Source organism: Camelus bactrianus, chromosome 12 (assembly GCF_048773025.1).
Source record: "Camelus bactrianus isolate YW-2024 breed Bactrian camel chromosome 12, ASM4877302v1, whole genome shotgun sequence".
In the NCBI taxonomy this organism is placed as follows: domain Eukaryota; kingdom Metazoa; phylum Chordata; class Mammalia; order Artiodactyla; family Camelidae; genus Camelus; species Camelus bactrianus.
This window is the reverse complement of record NC_133550.1, coordinates 19,049,948-19,071,447: the sequence shown is the minus strand read 5'-3', so window position 1 is coordinate 19,071,447 and position 21,500 is coordinate 19,049,948. Positions and strand designations below refer to the sequence as shown.

At 41.5% G+C, this 21,500-nt stretch overlaps 1 protein-coding gene across 1 annotated transcript in view; it reads right to left on the bottom strand.

The window, feature by feature from the left end:
• Positions 1–21,500, bottom strand: part of SLC38A1 (solute carrier family 38 member 1) — a 65,396-nt gene that overhangs the window by 32,436 nt on the left and 11,460 nt on the right. Inside the window, exons 2-5 of the mRNA XM_010964175.3 lie at positions 20,249–20,363; positions 16,642–16,859; positions 8,229–8,304; positions 7,819–7,934 (exon numbers count right to left, since the gene is read on the bottom strand). Coding sequence (XP_010962477.1) covers positions 7,819–7,934; positions 8,229–8,304; positions 16,642–16,763 — 314 coding nt within the window. The 5' untranslated portion in view covers positions 16,764–16,859; positions 20,249–20,363. The remainder of the gene's footprint in view (positions 1–7,818; positions 7,935–8,228; positions 8,305–16,641; positions 16,860–20,248; positions 20,364–21,500) is intronic.

The window sequence follows — 21,500 nt, the reverse complement described above, 5'->3', positions numbered from 1 at the left end:
TGGAGCAAACAGTCCACCACAAAGTGAAGGTAATTGCTGTAAACTGACAATGACAACTTCTGTCCTTTTTGCTAAGAACAATTGAACAACAAGTGCCCTTTTTAACAAAGTGATGCTGACCTTGTACAGAATTTCCTAACAGTCTCCAACAGTTCTGAATTTCCAAATGAAGGAGGCACTCCCAGGAAAGTAACCAATGGGTAGTGAGCCCCTCGCTAACTCGATAATTTTCATTACATCTTCACAGCCTATTTAAAATTTGAGGGTGAACCAAACCTCACGGCTGACTTGTTTCCCTTAGATAAGTCTGCAAAATTATAAGAGCCACAGTTTGCCCTAAAGCCTTGTAAGAATATGTAAGACTATGGCTAATTTTCACATATTTATTCATTCATTTCAGGGGAACAACTGAGAATGAGCTATATGCAAGCACTGATCTATATTTGTGGAGATAGGGCACAAGGAAGATTTAGACTTAAATCCTGCCCTTGTAGGGTAGGGAACGGAAAATATACGCCTAAATGACGGAAGGACTGCTTTTATTAGAACGATAAAGATGACACTGAAAAGAGAAGGGAGATCTCCCTTCCACGCCGGAGGATGGGAGAAATGTTTCTGGAGATGGCATCTGACCTGGGTCTTCCGGGACCACCAGGATTCAGAAGCACAGGGAAGGCATGGTGGGGAGGTGTGTGGAAAGGCCAAGGAGCCAGCACGGTGCAGGTGGCCCCTGCAGAAAAGAGTGGGGAGAGGAGGCTGACGCAGAGGCAATCTGAAGGGAGATGAAGTGAAAATCCAGTTTGGAACAGGTGGCACTGCATCCATCACTCATTCTAGTTCTTGTGGTCTAAATAGCGACACCAAAAATATTTTTTTTCTCATGTTTTCTGGAGAAAAAGGAAAAAGTCTTATTGCAGTGGTTTTAAGTTCGCAAAAAAAACCAAAAAATAAAAAACCAATTTTATCCACTAGTTTCTTCCCCTGAATGCACATGGTAAAAAAGATACTTTAAAGAGTATGAAGTGTCCACTCCCACCCCACCCCCAGATCCTGTGTCACTCTCCAGAAGTGGCCACTGGCAACAATTTTCTTGTGTGCCTTCCCCAAACAGCCTGTGCAATACGTGCACATGTGCACAACCTCCCCCTGTGCTCGCTTCCACCCAGTACTCAGTCTGTTCTTCCGTAGTAATATTCCTGGGGATGTTTCCCGTACACCAGTACATATACAACTATTTTACTCTTTTAAATTGTCTAAAATTCTATTTTATGCAACTTCTGTGGTTACTTAACCATTTCCCTAATAACGGCCTTGGTATTACTTGACTTTGCTATGACTTAGTTTTTAATTCTTTTTTAAAAAAAAAAGTTTTTCCTTCCAGTTTTATTGGGATAGAACTGACATACAGCACTGTATGGGGGTGGAGGGAGGGACTAGATTTTATTTATTTATTTAATGGAGGTCCTGGGGATTGAACCCAGGACCTCTGCTTGCCAGGCGCACACTCTACCACTGAGCTACACCCGACCCCTACTTGGTTTTTATTTCTTAATTACAAAAAGTTTAGTTAAATCCTTGAAAGGAATTAAGTTCAAGGGCAGTGGGAAATCTTAAACAGCACATGCGGCAAAGTCAGGCACAGATGTGACAAATATGAAGCAGCTTAGAAGGTTTACTGGTTTTACAATATGCGTTATATTGTATTTGCTGTGACCAGGAACTTGACCACCCCCGATATAAAATTCGGTACAGCTGATATTACAGAAAAGTCTTTTCATTACAATAAAGGTGATGGTTCTTGGTGGAAAGAGTAGTAGCATAATTGAGGAATACCGACTGATTTGAAAGGTGATTTTAAAGAGCTAAAGTATTAACTTGCAAGTATCCACTGATAAGAATAACATTTCTCTCATGATATACGTTAATAATGCAAGTTTGGCCTCTGAAGGCATCACTAAAAGGCAGGGTAAGTGTTTTAGATCACTCAGCTTCTAGAGTCTAGAAATCCTGGATGGAACCCTGGCTCCCCTACTTTCTAAGTCGTTACTAAGACTCAGTTACTTCATCTGTAAAATGGGGCTAATATTTTACAACACCAGTGGTGCTGGTGGGGATTAGATGAGATAATATGCTGTGTATAGTTACATTTTAATAAATGTTAACCACCATTTAGTAACCACGGAATTAATACTTGAACATTATTTAGTAACTGTCCAAGTTATACTTTGATGGTTAACAAATTAAATGTTAACCATTATTTAGTAACTATCTAATTAGTACTTTAACTTTGTTAAACAGTGACTAAGGACCAGGCACTACTGGTACCTTCTCCATCTCTCTCTCACACACACACACTCACACACACACACACACTCACTCATTAACTTCTCATAGCAAGCACCCCATAGGATTGGTGCTAACTAGTAAATGTCTTTTTGCATGCCACTTTCAAAGTACGCTTTTAGATACATTATCTTTTTTAGTCTCACAACCACTACCCAGGTGAGACAGAAAATGGAAAACACTCCCTAAAAAGCCTGGAATTATAATCAACCAAAATAAAACTTAAACCATTTTAAACAGATTGTTTACAAACTCAGTGTTCATGATAAACGATGATCTCTCTCTGAGCTCCCAGAAGCGTCATGAATTAATTCTCCTTTTTCATGGTTTTAAACTTGAAGGTTACATGACTAAAATAATAATAATATGTAATAATAACACATGCCAAGACGTTACAGAAAACTGTAACGCACTTACTACTTTGATTCTATGTAGGGTAATATACCTCTCATTTACCTAGCACTGCGAGAAGATGACACGTTCTTTAGAGAGTCATTTTCCATTAAATGTATGCCCGTAACAGAAATCCTTAGAAAATGTAACTTTCCTGTTTTGGGCAGAGGTCGGGGAGATGGTCATGTGAAATAACAAGCAATATAAAAACCACCATTCTTCCACGCTAATATTTACTCTTAATGTATTCTTTTGCTATGATGGAGTTACGGGAAAGCTGTGTAAAAAGAGTGGGGCTAGGAAAGGGAGACACACTGGGAGATTTTTTCAGTATCCACTGCCTTTTCCTTGGGTCTCACTGTTAGGAAAACTCAGTTCAACAGGTGCATTTTACCCCGAGCGCCTTGTGCCCCAGCACATCCCCAAACTGCTGTTCGGAGAACAGCCCCATTTCATTTCCAACAGAACAACTGTAAACTGAGACGCCCATGACCATACTTCCTGTTCCTCTGAATGTAGGATGACATAAAACCTAAGAGCATCCCTACAATAAATAGGGCAGAATTCAAGGAATCTAACCGAATCAGGTATGTGTTAAACAGGAATGACAGCCATTATGGTTTGGTCCAGAACATGAGCCCCAAACCCATCCAAGAAAAAGAAATCCCGCCAGCAAGTTTCCAGATGACCGCAGGGAAGAGCTCGGCACCCAGCCTCGGGGAGACACGGCGGAGCCTTCCCAGCTGCTTTTCTAAAGAAGCCTGGCCAGGCTTGGACTCCTTGTCCATGTTGGCCAATATGAGTCTGGAACAGGGCCCTGTACCAGACGAAATGGCTCCCTCCTGCCAACTGCTTCTTGGCTTCGAGCAGCTGTGCAAGCAGCTGGCTTTACCACACAGAGCGAGCCCTTGTTCTGAGTAGGAGAGTGAGTTCCATACTGTGTGAAAAACTCCTAAGTCTGGGTCTCTCTATACAACCACCTCTGTGAGCTTTTTAACCTGAAGATCTGGTGTGTTCGGCTTGCTATTCCTGCGTCTTACAAAGAACCAAACACTCTAGGATAGTTTTATCCTGGGGAAACCTCCCTGCAACTCTAAAAGTCAAGTTTACCCAATTCTTTGCTTCAGTCGGAAACTGATGAGCCAGGAGATACGAGATCAAGTATCCCAGAACCAGTATAATTAAAAATAAACCAAATTCCAGGAGTGCTAGATGGAACACTAGAACTTACTCCTGCTCCCCTGGCTCCGATAATCCAGTAAAGAGATTTTTTTTTTAAAGGCATTAAATGGCTAGAATAATAACATGAGAGGAGAGAAAATAAGAAAATGTCAGAAGCTGGAAAGGAGAGGGAGCTGCACCTTAAATTGGCAGCAAGACAGCCAAGACCAATCCAATTTACACCACAGGACTCCCCAGAGGCCCTGATGGCACGACTGGAAGTGGGGAACAGTGGAGGGGGCAGGGGAAATAAAGAGGCTCTGCTGAACTTCTTTCAAGAAATAGCTCAATTCTCCAGATCAGGAACCTACTCTGGAAAGCTCCCATCCTAGCAAAAGAGACTTAAATGTACAGAAAAGCTATTCTCTGGAAACTAAAATAGAGGTCTCTGGGTGAGGGACTCCGCACAACTTGTCGGGGCAGGTGTACCGTACTGAAATCTGGGGTTATTCACCCCAACCCTTTTCCCCAACCTGGTCCCCAAAAGGCAGCAGCAATGCCCAGACCCTACAGGCAGGTGACCCGAAGAGCCTCTCTGGGTGACCTGAACGGCCAAGGAGAAACGGACACCGCTGGTTCCCCAAGGGAAGGGCCACTGACAGCGCGTCTAGTGAAGCCATTTCCAACAAGCCCCACTCACACGCACCGGGCTCAGATCAGCCTTGTGCCCCTTCACCCCGCACAGTTCTTGAATACAGCAGGCACAGAGGGACCACCTGACATCTGAGGAAAGACTTTACAATGAAAGAGTCCAAAACAAACAGAAAAATCAGCTTGCACCACGGGGGTGCAATCAGCAGAAATCAGATTATGGGAAACTCTCTGGGACAAATGGCCCCAGTTCCTTCAACATACAAATTGCACTGAAAATAAGAGAAAGAAATGAGGGAACCTACAGAGTAAAAGGGACTTAAACTGCATATCAACCAACTGCCCTATACTGACTTCATTTGAGGATTGATTTGAACAATCCAGTTGTTTTTTAGGAAATCTTTTTCTGTGTTTCTGCCCAGTTCAGTTGTTTTTTAAAAAATGAGATAATCAGAGCCATGTAAACATTGTTTGGATATTTGATGATATTAAGGAGCTGTGGTCAGTTTGCGGGGTAAGACATATTCTGGTTGTGTTTTAACAGTCCTTTTATACTAGAAAAGTACACTGAAATATTTATGAATGAAACAATGTGATGTCTGGGATTTGCTGCTAGGCAGTCTGGGTGAGGGGCTGGCTGAAAAAGCCTGGTCACAAGATGAAGGGAGCCTGGGGATCTTTTACATTCTCTGCTTGATGTCTGAAATTTTCCATAACAGAGGAAAAACTACCATTTGAATCCTCAGAGAAAAGAGTGAAATCATTAAACAGAAACAAAATAATATAAAAAGGAAACATTCAAAGAAGGTTTAAAAGCTCCTGTAAATAAAAAAATAAGAATAACAGAAACACATTCAGTAAAGACTTGGGGAAAACTGATGGCATATCCCAGAAAGTACAGTGAAAAATTATAGCAATGAAAGAAAAGAATACAAAGTTACAGGGCTCGTCCAGTTGGTCCAATATCTTGGTAACAGTTCCAGGAAGAGAGAAAAGAGAAAGAGGAGGAAGGAATTCATCAACACAACAATGTAAGAAATGTCCCAGAACTGAAGACCATGAATTTCTAAAAGAAAAGATGTACCAGGCACACAGCAAGACACATCACTGTGAGACAGAACATCGGGAACAAAGAGATTTGGCAAGTTTCCAGGAAAAAAGCAAAATTAAAACAAAAACCCTGCCCATATACAACAGATCAGGAATCAGAAGCATTCTCACCAGAGAAAAAGCTAGAAGGCAATGGAGCAATGCCTTCAGAGCTCTGGAGGAAAATTACTGACAATATAGAGTTTTATATCCAAATTACCAATCAAAGATGAAGGCAGGGTAAAAAACATTTTTTTCAGAGATGAAGGCATCAAAATTTTATTCCTATTTAATCTTTCTCAGCAACAAAAGCAAGGAGGTAAATCCAGAAAGAGGGAGAAACGGAATACAGGGAACAAGGGATCCAGCGGAGAAGAGGTGAAGGGAATTCTCAGGATGGTGACAAAGAGATTCCCAAATAAAAGTTTCCCCTCCATGCCTCAGTTCCCTTATCTGTGAAACTGGGAACTAACAATAGTACCCACCTCCTAGACTTGTAAGGATTCAGCCTAAAACAGACTAGTTCCTGGTATAAAGTTAGAGCTAGAAGAGTTGTTACCATCATCAAAGAATTGACTCCTTCTGCTATATAAACTTAAAATGACTTGATATATGACAATAACTAAAAAGAAAGAAGTCAACATAAAGCACATGACTGAAATGAACATATTTCCAGCTTTGGAATGACTGAATATAGTCACAGACCCATAGGGTTTTGGAGGTTAGCAGGGTTCTGAGATTTTCCTAGTGCAATTTCCTTGTTTCAAAGAATAGGGAAGTGAAGCTCAGAGTAACTAACTTGCCGGACCACACAGCCATTTAGAAGAGGAGTTGGGATCAGCTGTCAGGTGTTTCATGTCAATGCACTGAAAATCACAAGTGTGGCTACACAATCTCCATCTGTGGTATCCCCACAGGGTCAGAGTTTCACACGTACAAAAAAAAAAAATCACCACAGAAATATTTTGCCCAACTCTTGTCATTTTACCCCCAAACCTGGCACTTGGTTCAAGATATACATAAGTAGGAAGGCCACCTAGAAGGATCTAGCTAGGGCAATAGAGGAGGCTACAGTTGGGTTTATTGATTTGGTTGACAATAGGAAGACGATGTATTGAATTCACTGTCCAAACAGAGTTGCTCTGATTCTCAGAAGGACACCCTAGTGGGTTCTCACACAAAAGAAAGAAATGTTAATCCCTAGTGCTGTGGACCAATATGGCACCGCCTGGATGGGTATTTCTGATCGCTGAGTAATGGAATGGGTAGCAATGCACTTCCATCACAGTCTAAGTCTTTCTACAGGAAGGACTGGTAGCCATTTCAGTCACTGCCTCCAAGAAAACAGTGGATCCGGCAGTGAGGACTACTGAGCATGCCCAGTGAAGAACAGGACTGCCGTCAGGGGCGGAAAGGCAAGATTCCGGGAGAAGAGAATTTCCTCCTCGCCTCATCAGGCAAAGCACCACTGATACCGCTTTGAAGTCTGAGAGGGGAGTCGGGCTGGGTGGGAATTTCCCTGGTATAAATCCTATGATCTGTCTTCATCTCGTTCCAACTGAAATTAAGCCCTTTGTACATTGCCAGGATGTCTCCTTCAACAGTTTGAGATGAACTTACTTCAAAAGAAAATTGCCCCTTTTCTTTTCATTGAATCTCAGAGGGAATGTACACACTAATTTTTCATCTTTAAAGTACTGAAAACTTCTATGCTTCTTGAACACGTCTTATCAACAAATTTGCAGTCACCTTTGGATATACTACGTGTCCCACAGCAATCCACATACCAACGTGGTGACTGCTTGAACTAAACACCTCTTGATATTTTCACTATCTAGCTAAGATTTAAAGTGACAAGAGTCCAAAAAAACCAAAAAAAAAAAAAAAACAAAACCCAAAAGTTGATTTTTAATATTTTATCCTTTTCACAAATGCTTATTTTGGTATTTTTGATGAATAAAAAGATTTTCTCCTTCCACTTTCTTACAAACATCAGGTGCTGCTTGGAAAACCATCCAAACAAACAATATAGAAGTATGTACTGGTAACTTAGCAAAGTTAATCAAACGTAAAAAGTAATAATAAGAACTATTTAGAAATATTTCCAATTTCTTCTGTGGAGCAACAGAAACATACAGAAAATACAGTTTTAAAATGGAAAGGACTGCAGTCAACACTCACAGGAAAAGCAGGATCCCGGTGTTTGCCAGGGCGAAGGCGAGTCCCAAAATCCCGCTGCCCATGATGGCATTGCTGAGGTTAAAAACAGACATGCCTAAGGAGGTGGTGCCTGGAATCTGAGCAGAGACAAACATTCACAATAAGCAAAACAGTCCTCAAGAAAGACCATCACGCCAAAGTCTTTAAAGAACTATCGGGAACCAACATGGAAATAAAATTCAAGGAATCCTTTCTTAGTGGTCTAGTTATCTATCTTTTTTAATGGGTTTCAGGAGAAAGTACGTAGGCTCCGGGGAACAGCCTGGTGAAGAAACAGCTATGCTTCTGGTACTAGGCTGGATGAATTAAAAACATCTGTCCCAATTTATGCAATTAAAAAAATAAGCACCCTTTATTATAATGACACTTACATATTCATCACATTTCTTTTTCTCCAAATGGCTGTTGGTGAGACTTCTTCTACTTTCCCGATCAGAAATAAACTTGCTGTAAAGAGATGTAAGATCATTTAATTTCATGATAATGATTTGAAGCTTAATGTCACGACTGACTTATTACTTAACAAAACATCGCGCATGAAAAGTTATCAGTTACCTAAGAGTTTAACAGCCCGATTCAACCGCCCTCTCCTTCCCTTGTTTTTGTTTTTGTTTTTCGTTTTGGTTTTTTTGCTAGTATTAGTTGTCCACATTCTTGTTTTACCAAATAAACTAAAAGCACTCCAAGGGTAGAAACATCGCCTCATTCCTTTTTATATCCCTCACTCTACTATGCACAAAGCAATGCAAATAGCAGGTGCTCATCTTGAGATGAAACGAAAAAAAAAACCTAAGTCAAAAAGAGCTATACATTTTGAGTCATTTTAAAATTAGTAAGTTAAAATCCTATCAACAACGCAAGTTAACTTTCATATTGTTTTTTTCTAACAGAAAATTAAATGATGTCAACAATACTATAAAGCTGGCATTTAAAAGAATACTGGAGGCAGCATCCCTTCTGAGCTCACATTCCTGGAGTACAAAGTTATTAAATAGGAATTCCCTCTCCCCTGCGAAAAAGAAAACAACTCTTTCCCCATCAAACATTCCTTCAGCAATTGCAGTACGCAAGTCACTAGACCAGGCAATGAGGGGGACATGGGGACGCGTGATGAGTGATGGAGTCACCAGCCTACAGGAGTTCAGACTAGGAAATTATGGTGGGGGAGGCAGGGCATATGGTCCATGATTAAGGGCAGAGCTAGGGCTTAAAGCAAGCATGGGATTCAGAACTTCAGTTCAAATCCTCACTAGCTCTGAGGGCCCAAGTTCGCTACCTCAGTTTCCTCATCTGTGAAATGGGAATGACACCATTACATTATCTTGCAATGTTATTGGGAGAATTAAACGAGTGCACATGTGAAACATCAGTATAGCTCCAGGCACAGAGCAAGAGCAATGGGAACGATCCAGACAGGCTGAATGGAGTAGAGTATGTACAAAATATACAGAAGGGGGAATTCAGAATGCTTTAAGAACTGTCAGATATACTTAGGGTTAACATCCGAATTTCTAATTAAAAAAAAAATTCCCGTTTAAAAAAAGCACACAACACTGTAAATCAACTATACTTCAACAAAAAGATTAAGAACAAAACAGAAACAAGTGCTACTGTCAAAAAAAAGTCCATTCACAGGCAAACTGCTGCAAGTCCCAGGAAGACACGTTAGGGATGCTTTTTGGCTCTTCCGGAAATTTCATTATCTCGTTTCAGCAAGAACTAATCACAGTGAATTTTTCACTAATAAACGTAAAGCCACTTGAATGAGACAAAGAAGCATGTATCTTTAAACTATACACTGCATCTTCAGATGCTTTTTGGAATGAAGCTGTATTTCACAATAAACCATGTTTTAAATGAAAGATAATATATATCATCAATGTTGGTTTTTAGGTATCTACCTTTTTCATCTTTAAGTCTAGCTTCTCCCTGGCTTTGCTTCCTCAGGGTGGCCTTATTTTGCTAGGATAAACCAAAGACAGGCACCATTCACACTATGAACTTCCCCTGAGACCACCGCTCAGTGTTTATTTCCTTCAGCATCTGCCTTTGCCGAGAACCTGTCCAGTGACCGTCAGAGATGAAAAGAAGTGAGGAAAACTTTGGTCTCCTGAAACGCAGGAGCTGACGTTCCAGCCGAGAGACCAGAGCAGCTAACACCAGAATAGGAATGTCAGGTCGTGCAAACCGGAGATGAGATAAAGAATCCGGAGGAGGAAAAACCCGGGGGCGGGGGTGGGCATTAGTCAGAGGAATCATAAAAGACAGAGTCCTGAGAAACAGCTCTGCGGGTTCTTAGCAAGGGAACCACATAATGAACGCAAGGTCTTTGGAGACCCTTCTGGGAGTTCAAGAGTGTTGACTCTTCTTTTGCCCTTCACATTTTATTTCTTATTTTTTTTGGTGGGGCAGGAGTTGGGGGGGTGTTATTTATTTATTTATTTAAATGGAGGCACTGGAGATCGAACCCAGGACCTCATGCATGCTAAGTGTGCACTCTACCACTGAGCTACGCCCTCCCCACCCTGCCTGCAATATTATAAATCCTTCCACAGAATCAAGGTTGAGAGATCTGGCTGGAGAGGGTCAAGGGGGAGCAGCCCTCCTTTTCACACAGGCAGACCCAGGAAACAGGGATGCTGGACTTTCCCAAAGGAACTTGACTCGTAGTTAGCGCTGCCACTAAATAAAAGACTGAATGTCATCAGGCTAATTTTAATCACCAGCTCAAGTCTACTGCATCATTGCCCAGAAGGGAAAAGCCTGAACATTTTTAAAGAAACCCAACCGAACACCAATAAACCTCCTGTTTATGGCAGATCTGAGTTCCAGGACTGCCAATGCTCCCCAGACTGATGGCAGAAAATAAGTGGACAGAGGAGGACGGGCTACAGGGGCATTCAGCGGGGGTCGCTGCAGTGGAAGGGGAGGGAGAGGGAGCAGCCCCCGCCTGCCTGCCGGCTCTCTGCCGCAGCCCTTCTGCAGGGCGAGGATAATGAAGTGACTTACAGAGCTGCTGGGATGCCTAGCCATTAAAAAGCACATTAAAACACTTTGTGCGTCAAGTGCTTCCCGATTCTGCCTCTTCCTGTAGACTTTCTGCAGCCAGCCTTAACAGGTTTTCCCCCAAATCTCCACTTGCTCTCTCACTGAAAAAGTTTCAAGTACCAATCGCTTGCCCTGCAATTCCAGGTACTGCTGAATTGGACTGTGCCTCAACGTTTAACCTTAGCTCCCCCTGCTCTTCCAAATGGCCTTTCCAACAGAGGGTGAGGACAGAGAGAAGACCAGGGTGTTCTGAGAACTGAGACAGAAAAACGAGTAGGAGGAATCCACTATCCCCTCAGGAGACCCTCCGTCTTCCTCTCAGCCAGTGCCTCCGGGCCGGTTCACAGCCCTCATCTTCCATGAGCCCGCTGATACCCTGGTTTGAACTGACTTTTCTTTTCTTTCTTTCTTTTTTTTAATTGAAGTATAGTCAGTTTACAATGTTGTGTCAGTTTCTGGAGTACAGCATAATGTTTCAGTCACACATAGACATACATATACTTGTTTTCGTAGTTTTCATTATAGGTTACTAAAAGATATTGAATATAATTCCATGTGCTATATAGTAGAAACTTGTTGTTTGTCTATTTTATATATAGAATTTTGTATCTGCAAATCTCGAACTCCCTTTCCTTTTATCCCTTTCCTTTTATCCCTTTCCACCCCCTTTCCCCTCTGGTAACCCTAAGTTTGTTTTCTATGTCTGTGAGTACTCAGAGAAAGCTTCTTTATTCTCTTTCTGATGTTTCAACTTTTTCTTCTTTTTCATCTGTAAGTCTTTGCATGGTCTTTCTGCAAACTTTTTCTTAAATAAAATAAAACCAACCTTTTTTTGTAATGGAAAAGTCCCTTTCAAATAACTAAGTCAAGCCGCTGATCACAAGTTTCTGTTATCTCACCATTTACAAAATGCAACTGCATGTTAAAAAGCACTGACCTCTGGCCAAGACCTCTTTATTGAAGTAAAAATGGGCTATTGGAGAAGGTGCCTTTGACATGTGGGATGATAAAAGAATTATTAAAAAAAAAAAAGTTTCACTAGGTCGGTCTGTACCCATAAAGCAGAACTCGATCAACTCTGGTAGCGAATTATTCTGCGAACAAAACAAAACGAAAACCTACAATGGCTGTCGTGCTGACCTTCAATAAACAAAGCCTTGAAAAGGATGTAGGCGTTATACTGAGGTCGTGTGAAGGGAGGCAAATAATATAGAGCAGTTATTTAAAACCAAAAATAAATCAACAACAGCAACAATCCAATTAAGGAGGGGGCTACACAATAGGAAGGTAATCTTCCTGTTTTAATCTCTACCAATCAGGTTCTTCCTAGATTACAGGGTTTCAGCTGAGGATTTATCACACAAAGAGATGACTGGTTGAACTTAAATGACCTTTCCCGGTTCTTCCCCTGAAATTTTAACACCCTACAGGAAAAAGAGAAAAACGAGGCAAGAAACATGTAACAGAGACTGGGAAACACGAACGAATGAAAGAAATAGCAGGCATTTAAGGAGAAGACTGAGAGGTCAGCAAAGCCTTATTTGGTGGATAAACTCCACTGAAAACAGGAGAAAAGAGACTCCCATTATAACAGGAGTGGATAAAGCCAGGAAAGAATTTTCTGACATGAAAACATGGACACAGGAGGAAGTCATGGCATCTTCTTCCCTAAGATACAGAAAAGACATTAGAAGAAGAGAAGGGATAACTTTTCAAGGGTCCTCCCAAGTGATACAAAGGTCGCTCATGAACTCTGAAAGATGCACAGGGACCAAGGAAAACCAAAAGGCTGACGCAGGCTTCAGTGACAGGAGTTGCCCCAAAGTCTTTGAAGAAAATCTTAATGAGAAACTCAAAATTTTGTTAGAAGCTTCTGGGGTCATAACAACAGTAACTATTCCTGGAGATGAGAACAACAGTGGATAAATCAGAAAATAGGTGAATACTTGCCGAGATACAGCTGGGATAAGCTACTAACAGTTCAACAGCCTTAAGGTGACAACAACCAGCAATCATCCAAAACCGGAAACAGTATTATCAGTCCTTGGGGTGGAGGAAAAAGAAGTGTCTGCCAAGAACGAGGGCTGCACTTCCGTTGTTACAGATTGTCTTCTATACTAAAAGGTTTTCTAGTGCCAGACGCTGTGCCAAGTATTCTACATGGGTTTTCTCATCTATTTTCCCAATAATTAGATGTGACCAGCTCTATGATTAGCTCCATTTTAGAGACAAGTAATTTGACCAAAGTTATGTTACTCATAACTACACTGGTGAGCCAGGATTTGAGCCTAAGCTAGCTGAGTGCATAGCCTGAGTCCTTAACTTATAAACAATATTTTGTTTACTAGTCCCCAGCAACCCCATAAGGTGAGCTATTATTTTTACCCCTGTTTTGCAGGGATGGAACTGAGGCTTAAAGCACAAGATCACACAAGACGTGTGGATGGAGCCAGGATTCAATACAAGTCTAAATCCAAACCACACACATAGCTACTCTCTGTCTCTGTCTCTATCTCTCTCTTTCATTTAACAAATACTTTGCAATATCTCCCCTGTACCGGGCACCACTATCACATCATTACAAGGTACGGGAGAAACAAAGATGATTCAGGTAGTTCCTTCTCTCAAGAAGCTCGCATCGAGAGGAAGTCTTGAGCTGGCTACTCAAAGTGTGGTCCGTGGACCAAGCTGTATAGGCATTACCTAGGAGCCTGCAAGAACTCAGTATCTCAGGACCAGTCCCAGACCTACTGAATTAGAATCTGCCGGTAACAAGGTTGCCAGGAGTTTCACACACACATTAAAACGTCAGCAGTCCTGGTCTAATAGACATTTCGGAAGGTTTTGCCGTGCCGGCTATAGATTTCCGTGACTCCAACCCCCAAATTAGGGCATGAAATAAAACAACTGAACTAGAATAAGGGCAGGAGACCCAATGCCCAAATGGTTCTACTCCGTTTTTAACTAAACTTTAAAAAAGTCATTCCTCTCGTATCCTAGTACAAAGGTTCCAGGCAAAGCTATCAGCTGGATGCCAGGTAATCAGAGGTCAACGTTTGCCTTCAATGTTTTCTCTAGCTCCCTAAAAAGAAGCACTGTTACCTAGACGTTCACTGCCTTGGGAGACGGTTCTCTTAGATTCATATCATTGAGCCTCCCTTCCTCCCACCAACGTGAAAAAGCTGCAAGAAAAGGGAGAGGTATTTGGGTGGATCTTTGCTGAAATTACGGTGGGTTTTTTTTTTTTCACTGTGATTTATCTTTTTGATTTCATGCTGTAATATGTTGTTTTCAGTTTAAATTGTTCTAGAGCCAGAAATGAAGCAAGATTCATCAACCGTGTCAATGAAAGGGGGGAGATAAAATAAAGAAACAAATGCATCGCATTGCATTGGCAACAGTGGAACCAAATTCTGCAGAACAAGTGGTCAGCGCCTGCCCACGCTCGGGCCATGTGGCTCATGGCCTTAGTCACTGTCCATGGGGAAGTGAGCTCACTGGGCAGGTGCCCAAGTCCGGGTGGAGAAGGGGTGTTTCCAACCACTGCAAGCGGTAATCACCTCCAGAACAATATTTTTCGTAAGTAAAACTTTTAACGATAAAGGTCAGATTCTAAACTGAATACTGTAAAAGACTCTCATCTTAAGGTCCCCAAGATTCACACTGCTTTAGGAATGAAACCTCATTATAAACTCGAAATGTCCTACTTGTGGAATGGTTAGAACCCCATCCGCTGTTAAGTGGAGGTCAGTGGTGACTACAGAACACTCCAGGAGCACAGAGTGTAACACAGCACTGGTGGAGCTGAACAGAGTTTAATAGGTGGTACAGACAGACTATCTCTTTCACTAATCCATGAGCATTTTAATCAGAGGCAGCGGGACAGTGTAGAAAAGTCAGGCATTTCAGACAGATCTGTGTGTGCCCTGGAGCAAGTTGTTTTATTTCTCTGAGCCTCAGGTTTCTTACTGGTAAACTGAATTTTTAAATTTTCCTTATTTGCGAGGGGGGAGGGTATAGCTGCATGGTAGAGCACATGCTTAGCATGCATGAAGGCTTGGGTTCAATCCCAGTACGTCCATTAGATAGATAGATAATAGATAGATAGGAAGAAAGGTAGATAGGAAGAAAGATAGACAGACAGGCATTAGATAGATAAGATAGATAAATGATAGATAAATAGATAAATCTAGTTACCTCCCTCTGCAAAAAATTTTTTTTTTAATTTTTAAAAAATATTCCTTATTTGCAAAAAAAATTGCATGATGTTATAAGGATCAGTGGCAATACGTGTAAACACACCTGGCACTCAAGAAATGGTAGTTATTATTAATAATTATGCAGAAAAGATAAAAGCAGCAAACTTGAGTCGAACAATAAGAACTATCACAACACAGTAAATACTTAGAAGATAACGAGGAAGTATCTAAGAGCATTTAAGGAAGAGAAAGAGGAGAGGCAGGGCCAAAACTTCTGCGTGTGTGTCCACGATGGCCCCTAAGTCCGACTCTGGCCTCTCCATCACGCGTTGTCCCAGGATGCAGAGCTGATGACCAGAAATGATTGCTACGAAGATGCCTGGTTAGCTGTCACAATGTTTCGTCCATTTGACCGCCACCTCCCCACCCCAAAGTGCTGCATGGTTGGTGTTCTAATGAATTAAGTCCCGGAGAGTCCACGCTCTCCTCCCAGCCTTTCAGGCAGCCCGAGGCTTCAAACAAACCACACCACTAACTCCCAAGCTGGAGAGCTTCCTGCTAAAGGCTCCATATAAGCTGGCTATAAAATCAGAAGGTCAGAGAATGCCCCAAGTCATTAAAAAAAAAAAATAGACATTTGCCCTACTCTTTTTTTTTATAACAACTTTATTATAGTATGATTCCCGTATAGGAAACTACATATATTTCAGATATACAGTGTGATAATTTTTGATCCTACTCTTTAAAAGAAATTTTTTTTTTGATGGGGGAGGTATTTAGGTTTATTTATTTATCTAATGGAGGTACTAGGGATTGAACCCAGGACCTTGTGCACGCTAAGCTTGCCCTCTACCACTGAGCTGTACCCTCCCACCGGGTCCTACTCTTGTAACTTAAGAAACACAGGACCCAAGGGATGGAAGGACTTGCTGGGGTCACAGCTGAGGGTGGGAGCTCCCAGGCCCAGGTTCTTCCTGCCCGCCCCCCACCTCCTCTCTCCTTTCTCTTTCATGTGCTAGTTCTCTACTCTAGTTTCTCATAGAGCCACTTGGGCTCAATCATTATTGTTATTACTTCAAATCCAAGTTACAGATGATGCTGGTAATGACGTACTTGTAGTTTTAACGTGGGAACATTGGCCAACGTGACTTGAACCATTCCTGGATTAAAATGCGGGCGAGGCCAGAGGCCTGTAGTACACATTCAGATACGGCCTGCAGGGAAATGCCTCCAGTCTGTCGAATTCATAAGCACAGAGCTTTTTGAAAAGTTAGGGCTGGTTGGGGTCCAATGTATTTATACATTTTGATTAGACTCAATTGAAAGATTTGAAAGGATGAATAAATTACTTTTCCTATTTGCTTCATCTGCTATTGCTGGCGATGCCCAACAGATGTCACATATGAAATTCAAATTACGGCTTCAAATGCAGCATAACTTTAGTAATGAATAATTCAAGAAAATAACTGAAAACCAGAATAAGATTTTAGAGGCACTTTTTTCATCGGATAGAAAGTGTTGGTGGAAAAATACTCACCTGTTTATCTGACCATTTTCTACTTCGGTGAAATCGTTGGAATCGTTGCTAACGTTGTCATCCTCAGGCACCGTCATGTTTTGCAACTCAGTTAATTCGAGTCCACTTTTGAAATGCATCATGTTTAGAAAGTACCTGGGGTCAAAAAATTAGTCCAAATTCTTCTTTTCTGAGTGGATTTACAAATGGACAGCAGCAAAAATATAGGGTCGACAACCCTAAAATGCAACACAAGCCAAAAATAGACATGTGAATATCACCCCTGATTAAAAATAAACTATTTACACAGAAACAAATAATTAATTTACCACTAACGCAACTTTTACATTTTGCTACTCAGGGCATTAAAGTCATCTTTGTACATCAAGTTATAGAGGCTGTAAAATGTATGTCTTCTATAAATCTCCCTCCATTTTTAACTATAAAATGAGTCATGTTCCGTACTCTTTATGCTTACACTTAAGAGGAATACCATGTCATCTGCAGGCAATACAGACGCCCTTTTATGAAGCAGTGCGTTTAAAAGGAAATCGATTCAGTAATTTTAATGCGTCAGACCACAGGGCACACATACAGCTCGGTACAGACTGAACAGACACAAAAGCACCTCTGATTTAGCAATCTCAGTTTAATAAAAACGCAAATCCTCAATAAACGCCATCACGAGGGATCAACGACCCAACCTAGAGGTCAAGCAGCAAAGGACAAATCTGTGTTTTGAAATTTAGCAAAGAGTTTATCCATCAACTGCAAGAGATTAAATCAATCTCTTCAATGAAATCACTCCATGTCAGGGAATTAGGGAATTAAAAACTCATACTCAGGGGATTTAGGTTAATCCACCTGAAACTATATTTCCTCCTAGAAATGAAAGGCTTGCAGAGTTCACGTTTTCCCCCACATGGATGGCTGTGATTTCAATTCCTGAGGGGTCATCAATTGTATGTAAGGGGGAAAAAGAATTTCAGACACACAGCATCACAAATCAAAAAACAGGTGGTTACAGTGGTGTGATATTGTGATTTTTTATAAAAATATATCTGTCTGATCTCCATCCCCATTTCCAGCTCACAGTTCCCCAAATCCTTGGAATTTCCTAAGTGTTGAGAGTGATAAATATCTTTTGTCATGTTAATGAGGCAACTTTGGGAAAGCACCTAAGGATGAGGGCTGGTTGTCAATGAAGCCAACCTTGTGATTAGAGGGTTGGAATTTTCAGCCCCACCCCTTGACCTCCGGGGAGAGAAGAGGCTAGAGGCGGACTCAATCACTAATGGCCAATGAGTTGATCAATCATGTAATAAGGCCTCCATAAAAACCAGGAAAAGGAGGAGGCTCAAAGAGCACCCATACTGGGGACTAGAACTCTTCCACGCGCCACCGGCTGGGCTCCCAGCTCCACAAGGACAGACGCTTTTGGTTCCCTCCCTTGCCCCATGTATCTCTAAGTTCTGGCCAATTAACTGGACCCAAGGACACAGTCATGGAAACCTCTGATTTAGAGCCAGTGGGTCAGGAGCACAGCCAACAACCTGGGCTTGTGACTGTTGTCTGAAGTGGAGGGCGCACACACACACACTGGGATTGGGTCCAGGAGGTAAATGCAACCTCGAAAGCAAGGTCTATAAAGCGATGGGAGCCTCACTGGGACAATCTCAGAGAGGCGATGGGGACCATGAAATGAAGCAGAATTTTTGAGATTGTTTTGAATGAGATTTTTTTCAAATGAATGAGATTTTATTGGTTGTTTTTACCTCCAATAGTAAACCCCTTTGAGTGATGTTTTGATATCTTGTCTGATCCTGAATTCCACAAGATGACTGTAACGTGTTGAGTTAAAACTCCAATATGCCCATCTGAGCATCCTAGGCAGCATTGTGCTAGTTGATAATATTTTTAGGACCCCTAGAAAGCACCCCCGAATGATGCTTTTTCAAGAATTTTCTTCTCTTCCCCACAGCTGGGCCCCGCGTTATTTCTTTTCATTCACACAGTCTCCTATCTAGAATGAAACGTTCCTAGTCCCGGAATCCTTTACAACTTCCACAAAGTACATACCGTCTAGGGCCTCAGGTTCCAGGAGCCTCACCCTTCCTGCAGGGCAGGGCCTCTCCTGGAAAGCAGGAAGCCAGGAGCGGAGACTTGAGATCCTTGAACTCCTGCTCTAAGGCCAACCTGGCAGCTCGGGGTGGAGTCTTCCAGCCCGGGTGGTAGTGCTGGAGCCCAGGCCATGATTAATTGCCTTGAGTGCCTTCACATGCAGCAGTGAACACGGTCTGTCTTTACTTTGTGAAAGTTGAAGGGCACTAGCAGGGTAAAGCCCGCTCTCACCCCTCGGCCCGCTTTGATGAAAGCTGCACAGAATCCCCTAGGATTCTTGCTCCCCTGGCTCTGGTCTGGACAAGGCCCTTGGAGGCTACTGGACGGATATGGCAGGGCTGCTAGGAAGTTGATGCAGTGGATGGTGTTTCCAATCTGGGTGAAGGAGTCCTTCTTTCTCCACAAACTGGTAGGAAATCGGGCACCGGACAAAAAACTTCCGAGGAGGGGAAAGGTTGCCTAACAATAGACCTGGAGTCTGCAGTTTGAATTTAAACTTTCCTATCAATATATGGGTGTGTATACAAATACATACTATATAAAAATATATACTGTATCATATAAAATATAATATACAATATGTATACATATACTATATAAAGTATATATATATAGTATACATAAATACGATGTATATATTAAAGCAATGGGCAAACAAGGCAAAATAAAACCTAAAAAAAAAATAGAGGAAGTTCTGGCCACTAAAACTATGTCAGTATTAGGCAAATGCCAGCACTAAGTTAATCACATAGGATACACGTTTTTCCTTTGGCTTAGAGAGAAATTTATTTTTTCAGTTCCAGAGGCTAGAAGTCCCAGCTCAAGGTGTTGGCAAGTTTTATTTCTCCTGCGGCCTCCCTCCTTGGCTCGCAGACAGCTGCTTTCTTGCTGTGTCTTCATATGGTCTCCCCTCTGTGTGTTAATCTCCTCTTTTTTTTTTTTTAGAATAAATTTTTATTGTTGCAAAATAACCTATCTGAAATCTAACTTGTTCTTGAAGACGAAAACTGGAAAATGGGGAAAATGAACAAAGTGAGTGACACCTGTCACCCAGGTTAAGGCCACACGTAGAAAATACCACCCATTCAATTTATCAGGTATTTATTGAGTGCCAGGGGATGAAGAGATTTTAAAAGTCTGAAAAGGTCAAATTCTGGGATCTGAGGTAGCTTCAGAGAAAAGTCACAATTGGACTGGCTCTTGAAAAAGAAAAAGAAAAATTTTCTGGTTCTAAAGCTAATATATGCCCGTTGTGGACGCTTTAGAAGAGAACTTGAAAAGAAACTGTGGCACCTAAAGTGGGCCGCTGCTGGATTTTGATGTGTTTCCTCCCTTTTTCCCTGTTTTTTTTCTCCTTTTCTTCATGTAACATTGCATTGTAAGCATTTCGAAGAAGTGCTTTTTTAGATATATTGGCTCCTTATTAATAAATAATGCAGGTTTTTATAGAAAAATTAGAAAACGCAAGTTTGCAAATGAAGACAGAAACAAATTTTGAAAAAGTCACCTGTTATCTCAGCAAGCAGAGATGATCACTGTGTATATATCGAAGTGTGACCTTCCAGGGTTTTTCTATGCACATAGATGTAGGGCCTGGCACACAGTAGGCACTAAATAAATATCTGTTAAAGGAAAAGAATGAGTACAAATTTTAAAAAGTCTTCATTTACAAAAATGGAAATCATACCATTGAGTTTTTAAACGTTTTCACTTAAGTATGATTTCCGATCCTGAGCTATGTCTGTAAACATGGGTTTACACCATTACTGCAAATGCTTCCTTAACTGGCTGACTGGGCCGTAAACTGACATCCAACCTGTTACTGCTGGACAGTCCCACGGCCTGGTGGACAGGAGACTGACAGGTGGACACGGGCCTGAGCTGAGACTTCTCAATGAAGGAGAACATGGCCAAGGGCAAAGAGACAGGGAGTGTTGAGTTCAAGAAACAGAAGAATTATAGTTTCACTGAAAGACAGAAGCAATTATCACACTACACAATTAAATTAAAAGGCCAAATGAAGATGGTGTGACGATCCAGATGTTAACCCAACCACAATTACTATCTCTCAACATTTATAATAGGTTATAAATTACACTTTACTTGACATGGAACATTTCTGATCCTTTACTGCAATCTTAAGTACTCTTAAGAGGCATTATTATCTTGGTATGCTTATTGGTACATTTTCCTAACAGTACCAGTGTGAAACACATATATTTCTTCTCTACTCTTCATGGTGTTACGCATCAAAGGAGAGGATACACAGAGAAACCTGTCCGCTCTTACATCGCTCAAAGCCTATGTAAGCAAGTAAGACCATCTCATACAAAGCGACGGTATATCATGAAACATTTGCATCATAGAGACCAAACTACGCAGCAGAACAAAGAATAAGTCCAGAAAGATTTCAGAGATATACACACATACATATGTACATACGGAAAGGAAGGAAGGGAGGGAGAGAGGAAAACGGAGCCTGGAGAAATCAGGTAAGGTTTTACAAAGAGTTCAGACTTGAACTATGTCTAAAGATAGGCAGGATTTAGACTGGGGGTAGGGAAGGCATTACTTGCACTGGGAACAAAAGAGGGAAAGACCTGAAGGATAATGGGCACAGAACACCCACTCAGATGAACGCAGCTAGAGCAGAGGGAGCAAGTTGCATGCTCCTGAGTAATAGGAGGTTATAAAGGTTTGGTAAAAGTTGATCTAAAAACTGTAGCAAGAAAAGCAAACCAAAGAATATACCACAATTT